Source organism: Peromyscus eremicus, chromosome 16_21, assembly GCF_949786415.1.
Source record: "Peromyscus eremicus chromosome 16_21, PerEre_H2_v1, whole genome shotgun sequence".
Lineage (NCBI taxonomy): Eukaryota > Metazoa > Chordata > Mammalia > Rodentia > Cricetidae > Peromyscus > Peromyscus eremicus.
In genome coordinates, this window is record NC_081432.1 from 3,543,227 (window position 1) to 3,556,781 (window position 13,555).

Genomic DNA, 13,555 nt, shown 5'->3' on the forward strand with positions numbered 1-13,555 from the left:
AGAGAGAGAGAGAGAGAGAGAGAGAGAGAGAGAGAGAGAGAAAGACAGAGAGAGAGAGACAGACAGATAGACAGATAGACTGGGCCTGCTTGCACTTTTGAAACATCAAAGCCCACCCCCAGTGACACACTTCCCACAACAAGGCCACACCTCCTAGTCCTTCTAATCCTATCAAAAAGCCCCACTGCCTGGTGACTGGGCATTCAGGTACGTGAACCTATGGGGCAATTTTTGTTTTGCTTTGCTAGACAGAGTTTCTCTGTGTAACCCTGGCTGTCCTGGAACTCACAGAGATCCTCCTGCCTCTGCCTCCTGAGAGCTGGGATTAAAGACGTGCTCTATCACCTCCAGGCTATGGGGTCATTCTTATTCAAACCACCACAGTAGGACTTTGACAAATGCATCTGGAATGTTTTCCCCTCTGGACCCCAGGGAAGAATGAGACACAAGAGGAGCTATCCCAGGGGCTGGTCCTTCCTAAGATGTCACAGTCTGAGAACCCAGAAGCCCTGGTTACACTAGACACTAGTGAGTACAGGGTCTCAGACTCCAGTTCCCAGAACCCTGTTGTGTGACTGGGCTGTTAGGTGCTTCTCTTTTTGGGAGAGTCCACTAGATAAGATTTTTTTTTTCAAACTATAGTTACAACTTATCATGAGCCATATAGTTTTTTGACAACTTGACACAGCTGGGGTCATCTGGAAATGGGACCCTCAGCTGAGAAAATGCCTCCATCAGATTGGCCTGTGGACAAGCCTAGGGGACATTTTCTTGATTAGTGATCAATATAGGAGGCCCCAACTTCTGTGGGCGGTGCCACCCTGGGCAGGTGGGCCTGGGTCCTATAAGAAAGCAGGATGAACAAGCCAGTGAGCAGCGCTCCTCCACGGCCTCTGCTTCAGTTCCTTCGGCCAGGTTCCTGCCCTGGTTTCTCATGAGGACCAACTGTAATCTGTAAGCCAAAAAAACCACTTCCCTTTACAGCCTTTGCTACACGAGACCTTGGTTTTTGTTTTAAAAAAGCAACCTAGTAGGTTAGGGCAAACATTCAAAGTATTGTTTGTAAAAGTATTATTTCTGATATATCTGGACAAAGGCATGAGGTCAAGGTCAGATGTAAAATTGACGGGACTGTGGGCACTAGAGAAACAGAACTCAGAAATCTGGAGGTGGTGCCCGATTCAAGTTCTTGGGTCTTTATATGCTTTTATTTATTTGTTTTCTGTATATGGGTGTTTTGTTTGCATGTACGTCTTGCACCAGGAGTGTACCTGGTGCCTGCAGAGGCCAGAAGAGGGTATCAGGTCCCCTGGAACTGGAGTTACAGACAGTTGTGAGCCACCTTGTAGGTGCTGGGACCCGAACCCTCATCCTCTGGAAGTGCTCTTAACTGTGGAGCCATCTCTCTAGGCCCCGTTTTTATCTTTATTTATTTAGTCAGTTTTTGGTTTTTCAAGACAGTGTTTCCCTGTGTAGCCCTGGATGTCCTGGAACTCGCTCTTTAGACCAGGCTGGCCTTGAACTCAGAGATCCACCTGCCTCTGCCTCCTGGGTGCTGGAATTAAAGGCATGCACCACCACTGCCTGGCCTATTTTTATTTTTCTTTTTATTTTTCTTTTTATTTTTTTTGGTTTTTCGAGACAGGGTTTCTCTGTGTAGCTTTGCTCCTTTCCTGGAACTCACTTGGTAGCGCAGGCTGGCCTCGAACTCACAGAGATCCGCCTGGCTCTGCCTCCCGAGTGCTGGGATTAAAGGCGTGCGCCACCACCGCCCGGCTATTTTTATTTTTCAAAAATTATTTATTTTTATTTTATGTGCGTTGGTGTTTTGCCTACATGTATGTCTGTGTGAGGGTGTTGGATCCCCTGGAATTGGAGTTACAGACAGTTGTGAGCTGCTATGTGCATACTGGGACCCGAACCCTCATCCTCTGGAAGAGCTCTTAACCACGGAGCTGTCTCTCCAGGCCCCGTTTTTGTTTTGTTTTTATTTTTTAATTTTTAATTTTTGAGTCAGAGTCGGACTTACTATGTGGCCAGGAACTCCTGGTCCTCCTGCCTCTACTTCCCCCTTACAGGCCTGGATAACCACTATCATCAGCTCTAAGGGTCTTGGTAAAAATCTCACACACTCTAGGAGCGCTAGGATTCTGTGTCCAGGTCCGCAGCTGTCTCCACCCCTCCTGGGTCTCTTCCTGCTTCTGTCTTGAGTCCCCTCCTTTTTTTCTTCAAGGGACAAACGCCCCCACTCCCGCCCCTCAGGAAACACGGGGGTGGGGTGGGGGAGGGAGGGAGCAAACGTGACCGATGGGGGGTGGCAGGGGGCACTCTTATCTCAGGAGTTCAAACCAAAGACTCCGAAGCAAACGCCCAGGCTCCGTGGCGCAGAACAGAAAGTAGGCGACTTGGGGATGAGTTTGAGGGTTGAACTTTGTGAGCAAGGGCCTGGCGCGCTGCCCCAGCCGGCCGGCTACGGGAACTTGTTTCTGTGGGCGCAGGGGTGCACTGTTAACTAGAGGAGTTAATGTTCTTCCCCCTTTCACTATTATTTATTTTAAAGGAAAGACAGAAGGAGCCAAGAGAAATTGGAGTCAATTCCTCCCGGAGAGGGAGCGGCTGAACTGATTCGGAAGTTGGATCTCTTTGTACAAAGGAATGCAGGGAGACAGAAAGAGAGAGAGAGAGAAAAAAAAACCCCAACAACAACAAAAATAAAACCCACCCCATTGCTTCATTTCCCCTCCAAGTCCAAGCACTTTCTATTGTGCAATGAAAAGGCTTTTCATGTTGAGAGAAATGAATCCTGATTTGCAACGCTAAGGGCTTGAGCGTGCGTCTAGGCTCAAGACGGCTCTCAGCTGGGCGCGGTAGCCGCAGGGTGACCGTGGCCAAGTTCCCGGTGCTCCGCCACGCGTGGGCCACAGGACAGGCTCTCCACCTCTAAGGGTGGAGAGCGGCGAGGTGCAGCGCGGTGCGAGTGGACAGCCGTCTAGGGGGCACGCTAGATCCCGGCGTCCTCTGGTGGCGCTCCGGGCACTTTTGGGGATCCAGGCGCGCGCGCACGCTGTCGGGGAGGCAGAGCCCCGGGCGCGGGTGCACGTGGGAGCTGCAGCGGGGGCGGGCCGGGGTGTGGCCTCCCCGCCTCCCAGGCGGGATTTGCATGTGTGTGGCGGCCCCAGACTTCCTGCTCCTTCCCAGCTGCAGGTACGCGCCGGCCGGGCCGGGCTGGAGGACTGTGGGCGCGCAGAGACGCGGGCACCTACCTCCTCACCCGGACCCGCGCCGCACCGTGCCTCCTCGCGCCCCGGTGGCCAGGGCAGCCGCCAGCCTGTCCTGGCTGCCCCGATCGTCCCGATCGCCGGGCTGCGAGGTGGCACTACGCCCCTCTCCGCTCAGCGCACTGCAGTCCTCTGCGCCGAGCCTGGCAGCTCGCTTGTGGGCAATCTTGCCACCTCGAGCCCCGGAGGGCCAAAGCCATGAACGAAATGTCCAGCTTTCTTCACATCGGGGACATAGTGTCCCTATACGCCGAGGGCTCAGTCAATGGCTTCATCAGCACTTTGGGGTGAGTGAGCCTAGGGCAAAGAGGGGGGGCGTCGGGGCCGCCGTACCAGCTGCGTGTCTCTTGATGCCCAGTCCCCTGCCCCTTGATGGCGGGCTTGGGCGCCCTAGTCTCTAGAAGCGAGGGGACACTGGCCTCCCTCTCTTAGAGAAAGGAAGTGCGCTGTTTTGCTCAGGTAGTAGTCGGGCGCCCTAGGGAGTTCGCAGGAGGCGTCTGGGCCCACTAAGCCCGCCACTTCTGGCACACTCCTTTTCTTCAGTCGTGGCTGAGGGCTTTGAACTTCCTCTGCAAGTGGTCCTGGGGTGGTGCTGGTGGCAGGTGTCTGGGGCCTGAGTTGGAGAGGGCCTGGGTGTGCTTGGCTGGGATTGGGGGTGGGGTGCTAGAGTTGGCTCAGACTGCTGCCTGGCAGTCATCCCTATCGCCCCATCCTGAATCGGTTTTTGATGGGTTGAACTTTCTCACTCTCCTTGTGTCGCATCCCGGCTTTAGGAGGAGTGTTTTCTTTACCCTCCCGGTCCAGGCAACCCAGGTCTCCGCCAGCTGGCCCCCCTCTCCCCCCCCTCCCCCCCGCCCCTTCTCCCCGTCAATTTCCTGTGCAGCAACTCTGGCGCCCCTGGTCCCAGGTTCTCCAGAGCACTTTACAAACATTAATTAATTCTGACTGCCACCCCCCAGGGTCTAGGCTGGATAAGCAGGGAATCGATTCTGTCCCAGGGTGGGGCCAGGCCTCTGAGCCAAGAGAGGGTAGAGTCCCTGTATCTTTTTAGAGAGCCCCTTGCGCACCTTGCTGCTGGAGACATGGAGGGAGTGCAGGCCGGGGTCTAGTCCTTTTGCCCCATTCAGTGCTGGCGTGCGCGTGTGCGCGTCGGGGTGGGGGAAGTGGGGGTGGGTTTGGGGGCGAGGAGGGCGGGAGGGACTATGTTCTGTGGCCTCATCTTTCCCAGCAACACTCAGCTGCCCAGAGGGTGACTCCTGTGGGGACTTTGGAACTGTGTGTGGGGTATCCTCAGTCCGAGGCTAGCCCTACACTGGTCGGGCAGGTGGGAAGCTTCTGGCTCACTGGGTTTCTCCACTGGTGGCTGGAATTCAGTGTGCTGTAGGGAGGAGAACCCACAAGGGCCTCTTTGCCAGAGGAGGCTGAGATGGGAGTTCCAGCATTCCTTCCCCCTCCCAGCATCCTTCAGGCTCTCCTACACACCTCCTGGGTCAGATGTAGATTTCTACACACATCTCCCATCAGATTTCTCTTCTGAAGTTACCCGGAGAAGAGGGGTGGAGCCACATCTGGGCCGGCATCTTCGCAGGCCTGGCTCAGAGCAGTGCCAGGGCCCTGTACAGGGGAGGTCCACAGTCAGCACTTCACATTCTGCTGTGGAACAGGGTGTGTGTGTGTGGAGGGGGGAGGGTGAAGCCAGAGGTGGGAACCCCCTTCCCCCAAGCTCTACAGCATTTTGGAAAAATAGCCACTTCTTTTGCAGATGTTTCTGACTTGGGATTGAGCACTGGGTGGATGTCATTTAAGCACCTTGAGGATTAACAGAGCCAAGGGAAGGATCTAAGGTCCCTTTTCCCACCCTCAGGCAGGCTCCCTCATTTGGGAATCCCTCTGCATGCTCTCTCTCTCTTAAATTATTTTATGTGTATGGTGTTGCTTGCAAGTATGTCATATTATTACCATGTGGGTGTTTGGTGGCTGTGGAGGCCAGAAGAGAGCGTTGTCGGATCCCCATGGGTGTGAGCTATCTTGTGGGTGCTGGGGGTGAACTCAGGTCCTCTTCCAGAGAGGCCAGTGCTCTTAAGCATCGAGCCACACTGCCAGCCTCAGCTCCCCTCTGTGTACATCTTCCTGCCCCAGGAGCTGCTTGCTACTTTTAGTCCACGTGGACCTCAGGGCAGGTCTCAGGGCACCTGAGAGCCCTTGACCCCAGGGTGCCCCTTCCTATGCAACTCCCCCCAAAAGATGGACAAATGGGCTGGAGAGATGGCTCAGAGGTTAAGAGCACTGGCTGCTCTTCCAGAGGTCCTGAGTTCAATTCCCAGCAACCACATGGTGACTCACAACCATCTGTAAAGAGATCTGGTGCCCTCTTCTGTCATGCAGGCAAAACACTGTATACATAATAAATAAATCCTTAAAAAAAAAAAAAAAAAAAAAAAAGATGGACAACCTGGCCTGGTGTGCTGGCCTAGGCCTAATCTGATCTCACCTTGCCGCCGCCAGAAGTTCAGGTGCATTTCCTGGAACCGCCCCCCCCTGGTCTCTTTACCTTTGCTCCTGTGTGGCTCTTGCCTGCCCGCCTGAGTAAATCTGTCCCACCCTCTGAGACCTAGCCCAAAGTGGCCTCTTTTGAAAGCTGAGACCCCACCTTCCAGGGCAGAATTAACCCTGTTCTTTCTGTGACATTTTCAAACTGTTCTCTGGTGGGAATCGAGCTCCCCGTCGGCCCAGCTAACACTCACAGGGCAGGGCAGGCGCTGGCTGGGTTAGTGAGTCAGCTGTGCCCTCATGGAGGCTGCACTGTGCTGGGGACCTGTGAAGAGGAAGGGAGCCAGCATCCAGCTGATGAAGAATGAGTGGCCGTCCTGTACCTCACTGTACCCAAGTGGACGCTCCAGGCCCAAGCTGCAGCATCCTTAGCGTCTCCATAGTCCTGTGGAGTAGGGTCTGTAACCCCAGCACTTGGGAAGTGGTGGTGGTGGGGGATCCTGAATTGAAAGACAACCTTTGCTATATAAGGAGCTGAAGGCTAGCCTAGGCTACAAAGAACCTGTCTTCAAAAAACAAAACAAAACAAAACAAAACAAAACAAAAAAAAACAACCAAACAAAAAACAAAAAACAAGGCAGGCAGACAAGAAAAAAGGTCAAACTTGGCAGCTGGACTCTAAGAGACTGCATGTTCGGTCGGACTGAACCAGAGTCTCCATGCATTTGCTTCCTTTTCTGCAGAGCTGGAAGTTGGACCCTGGTCTCAGGCATGCTAACTGCATGCTGGTTTGAGGCATGCTGACTATGTATGTTGGTCTGAGGCATGCTAACTGTGCATTCTCAGGCATGCTAACTGCATGCTGGTCTGAGGCATGCTAACTGCATTCTCAGGCATGCTAACTGCATGCTGGTTTGAGGCATGCTGACTGTGCATGTTGGTCTGAGGCATGCTAACTGCATTCTCAGGCATGCTAACTGCATGCTGGTCTGAGGCATGCTAACTGCATTCTTAGGCATGCTAACTGTGCATGCTGGTCTGAGGCATGCTAACTGCATTCTCAGGCATGCTAACTGTGCATGCTGATCTGAGGCATGCTAACTGCATTCTCAGGCATGCTAACTGTGCATGCTGGTCTGAGGCATGCTAACTGTGCATGCTGATCTGAGGCATGCTAACTGCATTATTAGGCATGCTAACTGTGCATGCTGGTCTGAGGCATGCTAACTGCATTCTCAGGCATGCTAACTGTGCATGCTGATCTGAGGCATGCTAACTGCATTCTCAGGCATGCTAACTGTGCATGCTGGTCTGAGGCATGCTAACTGTGCATGCTAGGTGCATTTGTCAGGCAGGTTCCCATGTTCTGCCACTGAGCCATACCTCAATCTTCAATACTGCATTTTAACTACATCCCCGGGGCTGGAAGCGGCTCTTAGGCTCTCTGGGTCTTACTCAGAGTCTGTCTGCCTCCATCCTTAACTCTGGTCCTGCAGCCTTTCCTGAGGCTGTTGGTGCCCAGGGTCTTGAGCCCTAGGGCCGGTGTGATGGAGCTCCTGGGCCTCTCCCAGTGTCCAGTGTCTGGCATTCAGTTAGTCTGTGACATGAATTGAAGACGGGCAGCCTTGGTGGACAGAAGGCTGGGCCCGCTGGGGAGGTGGGAGGGAACGCCGGTAGAGGCGCAGCAGCTCTGGGTCTGGGGCCTGAGCACTTGAGACAGCCAATTAAAACCTCCTGGGTAATTAGAGGTCCCATGAAGATTGTATATTAACTGGGTTGGGAGGCTGGGAGGGGTCTGGGGAGTGGATCCTGGAGGTGGTTGGGACTCAGGGAAGCAGGCCCACACCTGTTCCTGGCAGGGAAGCGTGGCTGTGGCTGGCCTCGCCCCTCACCCAGGTGAGGAGACAAAGGCCAGAGCTGCAAATCAGGGAGGAGAAGGGGGGGGGTTGATGTGGCTCCAGGCCAGTGGCTAGAGAAAGGTGGCATGAGAATGCAGGGTGGACCCATCTGGTCCCCTGGAGACCTTTTAGTACCCACAGGGTGGCTGCAAGGCCCAGGGATTGAGCTGGGAGCACAGGTGAACTAAGTCTTGAAGAGGCATTTGTCAGAAGCCTTTGCTGCCCATGAAAGGCCTGGGATCACTTTTGGGGGGGTGTCTCAGTACTTCTGGACCTGGGTCACCCCATGGTAAGGCAGTCAGCACATAGGGTTGAGGGCCCCCGCCTTCTCCTGTAGCATTCTCTGTTACTTTCTATCCTTACCTAACATATCTTGGAGGGTGGGTAATGGAGATCAGGGCTCTAAGAAGTATGGGGAGAAGTGTGAGGAGCCCCAGGTTCCCAGATGAGGGTCCCTGGGGCAGGAACCTCAGGAGCATGCCTCTTGGCCCCTGTTCCATCACTAACTGGGTATTTCCACAACTCTGCCTCCTCAGAGTAGCCCTCCCCCACCCCCCATGCTGGGGTCAAACCTAGGGTTCTGACAGATGGATTACATCTCCAGCACACCCTGTGTATTCTCTGTCTTTCTCTTTAGAAAAGATTTAATGCCGGGTGTAAAGGCACATGCCTTTAATCCCAGCACTCAGGAGGCAGAGGCAGGCTGATTTCTGAGTTTGAGGCCAGCCTAGTCTACAAAGCAAGATCCAGGACAGCCAGGACTACATAGTAAATCCCTGTCTAGGAAAAAATAATTTAATTATTAGTGTGTGCGTGTGTGGGGGGGGGTGCAGGTGGAGAGGGTGAGTACAGGTACCCGTGGAGGCCAGAAGAGGGTATTGGATCCACCTGGGGCTGGATTTAATTATAAGTATGTGTGTGTGTGTGGGAGGGGGGTACATGGAGTCCAGAAGAGGGTATTGGATGCCCCTGGAGCTGGAGTTTATGTGATTATGAGCTGCCCAACATGGGTGCTGTGAACTGAGCTTGGGTCCTCTGCAAGAGCTGTACTTCTTTTAACTGCTGAGTCTTCTCCACAGCCCCACCCTGCACATTCCCTAAGGTGTTCAAGCTGTACCTGGGAATGTCTTGGATGCAGGGTATTTAAAAGAAAATCTAGCTCCCAGCTGGATGTGGTGGCACAGACCTGTCATCCCAGCTACTCAGGAGATGGAGACAGGAGGATTGCAAGGTTAATGGAAAGAGGGTTGGGGGTGGAGCTTGGTGGGAGAATGCTTGCTGAGTGTGCACAGGGCTCCCAGCACCGCAGTGTGTGTGTGTCCCCGTTCCAGGGCAGATACTCAGCTGTGGGTGGTGCTGAAGCTTTTGGAGACTCCTGGAATTATTTTTCACTTATGTATTTATTATCATTTTTGAAGCCCTTCCTGGGACGCATCACCAAGGAGCACAGCACAGATGAGAGCCCTCCTAGACTAGACCTTCTGGTCTTTGGAGACAGCCTTGCTGTGTAGCCCTGGCTGACTTTAAAACTGTGGTCGCTGTCTTCTTGCCTCGAGCTGTCACGTGTTGGGATCACGGGTGTACACAAACCCGCCTGGTTTCCTGCGTGTGTACCTGGGCCCCAAACAGGCTGTGAGGAAGCCTGTCTGTGTGGGCTGTCTGCTCCTCGGCTCAGAACTGTCTCTTTGCTCTCAAGGGACTTCATGCAGTCATTCAGCAAACTTTCCTTAAGGTACCTACTGTGTGCCAGGTACCGTTTCTGGACCGAGTTCTAGCCTGTTGCATCCTGGACAGCATCAAGCTCATTTGCTAACTCTTCGGGGCCCTTTGAGCCTTAAGTGAGACCTCGTAATTCCTGGAGGAAGGATGGTCCCTCCCAAGCTGCCTGCACTCCCCAGGTGCATTCAGACCTGCCCTGGCTTAAATGTGACTTCACTGGAAGGAGGTTCTACACTTTGGTTCTTTAGCCCGAGGCGGTGGCTTAGCCTCAGCCAGTCCATGTTTGCAAACACTGGTTTTGAAAAAAAACTGTTTTTTCCCTGATTTAAAAACAAGCACGTCCCCTGGAGAAAATATGAATCAACTGAGAGGTGTCTGTAATGGTGCTGCCGTGGCTTGTGACTGCCCCTCCCGGGCCGCCAGCTCTGTGAGCTAGCAGCATTTACACACAAGCAGAGCCCCTGCTCCGAACCCTGTCTTCTGTGAACATGTCTGCCCTCTCCCAAGCTAGCATGCTCTTGTGGTGGCAGAGCATCACATGGCAGGGGGCCCCATAACTCACGAGAGCACCCCTGGTACCAACCGTGTGAGCTGCCTGTGAATCCTCACATTTTGCCCCGAGCATCCTGGAGCTCACATGTCTGGACACCTGTTCAGTTATCTGGATGGAGATCAAAAGGAAGGCCTACTTTTTGCCTCTGGGCTCCTAGCTTCACGCTGTGCTTCTGTCTGGTGGTTGGAGGCAGGACTGTGCCGCAGAGGGTCTGACCCACTTGGCGTCACATGTTTATGACTGTTGCGTGGCTGGTGGGGAGTAACTGAAGCGGCCTCCGCCCTCGTGGTTGGGTGTGGTGGAGGTCCCATGCAGCAGCACATGGGTGTGATGTCCTGTGGGGTGAGGTGAACAGGGGCGTGTCAGGGGTCTGCGGAAGACAGGATCGGCCCCCCGCTTCTGCCTCACGACTCTGGGGTCTCAGGCTGAAGCCAGCAATTTGGCCTCGAATCCTGCTTTAGCTAGTCAGTTGCTCATGTTGCTCTGCTCTACATTCTTGACCCCGAGTCCCCTCCCTGGCTTGGCCCAATGGGTGGTGGCTTGAGTTGGGGGGTGGGGAGAGAAGCTGGATTGTAGGGTGGGGACACACCAGCTTTCTGCTTTCAGCTTGGGGGCAGGTTTCTGGGTTTCGATAATCTTGTACACACAGCTGGAATCTGTGTGGACATCCACCTCCAGCCCTGCCCTCTAGACAGCACTGAATGTACAGCTGAGGCCCCTCCCCGGGAGCAGGGGCTGGGGGCAGGGAGGGGTGGAGGAGGCATAAGGGAGAGAGAAGAACTTCCACTGCTTCATCTCAGGGAAGTGTGAGCTCTGAGGTCCCTGAGCCAGCAGGCTGTCCAGCCCAGGGCCTGGCTGCCCAGCATTGGTATCTGAGCTTCCAGGCTAGGAAGCCTGGGGTCAGGTAGCAGGGATGTGAATCAGAGGATGATGCCGCAGGGCCTATGGGAGAGGAGTTGATGGGGGCAGAAGTGAGGCTAGCTGTTGCCCCCCGACCCTGTGGTGGAGGGTGTTGGTTGGTTGGGAGGGGCCTCGTGGCTGAGGCTTGTCAGGTGACAGGAGGGACTGGCTGTGGCCCTATTCCATTTGCAAGGAGGCTTTGAGCTGGCAGGTGGGCAGAGCCGGAGGGGTAGCAATCCCAAATCTCAGCCTCCAGCTGCTGCAGGTGCTTATTTGGTTAGCAAATCCCTTCCCTCATCTCTCCTGCAGCCAGCTGGCCAGAGGCCCCTCCTCCAGCCTTTGGGACAACCAGGCTCCAAGTGTCCACGAGGAGACACTTGGTGACAGGGGTCAGGATGATGACAGTGACATGGATGGCTGTGGTCACAGATCTGTCAATCACTTGTGGGTTCTGCTGCCCCTTGAACCCCTCACTAGCAGCTGAGGAGATTTCGGGAAAAGATACCCATAGGTGGGACTGGGGATGTGGCTCAGTTGGTAGAGTGCTCATGTAGCATCCATGGAGCCCTGAGTCCCATCCCAGTACCCTATAAACGAGGGCGTGGTGACACACACCTGTAATCCTAGCACTTGAGAGACAGATGCAGGAAGACCATGAGTTCTAGGTCAGCCTTAGCTGTGTAGGTTGTTGGCGGCCAGTCTGTGCTACATGAGATCCTGTCTCGCCCAAACCCATCTGTGTATGTGTTTAACCCCAGCACTCGGGAGGCGGAGGCAGGTGGATCTCTGTGAGTTCCAGGCCAGCCTGGGCTCCATGGTGAGACCATGTCACAAAAGAAATAAACAAGCGCATGTGCTCCCGTGGACCCACAGTGCTGGTCCTGACAGCATCCTGTATTCTCAGTCCATGGTCCAGTTGCTCAGTATGCCTTGGACCTCTGCTCTAATTCAAGGTCCCGCATGGTCAGTGTTTGGCCCTTATGCCCCCCACCTCCTGCTTTCCCAGTGTGATGTCCAGTCCCCAGCATCTGGCTTTGGGGTTCCATGTCACTCCATCAGTTTCCCAGAGAACTCTGAGGCGGTCTGGAGGGGGTGTGTTGGGCCTGAAGTTCTGCCCTGCTGAGGTGCCTCTGCCTCAGTTGCTCTGCAAGTGGGGCAATCTGAGCAGCGTTTCTGAGTGGTGGACTGCGGGCCCTGACGGGAGGGGCTGAGGGGAGGGCAGCGGAGTCCCTCCTGCCCCGTGGTCCCTCCTGCCCCATGGTCCCTTCTTCCTTCTTAGCTTTCCTTCTGGCCCCCTTACAGATGTGTCCTCCTGTGCACAGCAGCCCACCTGATGCTGAGCCAGAAACCCAGGCCTGTGGGTAGAGGAGCTCTCAGAGCTGGAACCCTGGCGGAATCATTGCTTCTGGGCCAAGTTCAGCCATCTTGGTGTCCCTCCTGGGGAGACTCACTGAGTGCAGGGCTTATTGTCCCCTCTTGTCCCTGAGCTTCCTGAAGCCATGAGCTATGCTGCTGTTGAATTCTGTATGTTCCATATGCCACCTGGCATGCCACAAGGTGGCTCCTTGGTGAGGTGGGCATAGGTCAAGAAAGGGATGCCTTTTTTTGTGCAGGGGGAGAGCAATAGCCCGAGACCCCAGCCAATGAGTCTGGGTCCCTTTTCCAACATCCAGATCCTATCCGGCAGGTGCACCTCTGGATATCTGGAGAGGGCTCCCCAGACCTCCCCGCATCACTACAACCCATCCGTAAAGTCTCAGTGTGCCTGCTCTTGGAAGTGGCCTTCTCCTGGGTACTGGCTGTGGAGGGGGAGCCAGTGCCCTGGGCTGGAGGTCAGGACACCTGGGCTGGGGACTGCCACTGTGTGTCCCTGGCATGCGGTCGGCTATGGGTCTCTCCTTCCCTGGGTCCGCTGCAGATGGGGAGGGGCTCTTGGGGGTTTCCCTCTGTCCCGTGCTGTTTTCTGTTGGTGGCTGAGCTGGTCTGTGCAGGCTTTGAGTCAGGTTCGCCAAGAGGCACTGCCCTACTTCTATCTAGGGCCCTTCCTCCTCCTTATCTAATCTCCAGCCAGCTCCGACCCACCCGGCTTCCTTTCCCATGGCTTCCACCTGGATCTCAAAGTCCACTCTGTGCCAAATGGGCCACGCAGGGCCTGGGATGAGGCCCTCCTCTCTTAGACCTAGGTCTTGGGGTGTAGGCTTCTTGAGCATTTCAGGGGGAGCCTTCATGGCTTTCTAGAGCAAGCTAGGTCCTCCCTTAGGGTCCAGGATGCCTGTGTCACGGCCCTCCTGCCTGGATCCCCGTCCCTCCACCGTGTCCTGTCTAGTTCAGGCCCGTGCTTCCCAGTGGCTGGAAGGCTGGGCCTGTCATTAGGGCTTCTGTGTGGCTGGGGCCTAGTGGCAGGTGTGGACATGGGCATCTTGTCCTCTGGGCACTTAGCAGGGTGGGCATGAGCTCCCTGAGGGTAGATCATGCCCAGCACATCATGGGTCTCACTGAGGCCTTGATGATGAGTAGAGTCTGGCCCTGTGTGTGTGTGTGTGTGTGTGCGTGCGTGTGCGTGCCATCATCTGTCTCACCAGCTGTGTGGCCCAGTGGCGCCTGCCTGGCCACCCTAGACTGTGCAAAGGATAGAGTGAAAAACTGGATATAACACTGATGTATAAATTATAGAGCTCAGCACACTGGAGGGCGGTTTTCTGATGCGGCCTTGGCCT

The 13,555-nt window shown here is 54.8% G+C and overlaps 1 protein-coding gene across 1 annotated transcript in view; it reads left to right on the forward strand.

Annotated features, from left to right (window-relative positions):
* The first annotated feature begins 3,231 nt into the window (after positions 1 to 3,231).
* Positions 3,232 to 13,555, forward strand: part of Itpr3 (inositol 1,4,5-trisphosphate receptor type 3) — a 71,540-nt gene continuing 61,216 nt past the window's right edge. Inside the window, 1 exon segment of the mRNA XM_059282438.1 lies at positions 3,232 to 3,565. Within this exon segment, the coding sequence (XP_059138421.1) occupies positions 3,477 to 3,565 (89 nt within the window). The 5' untranslated portion in view covers positions 3,232 to 3,476.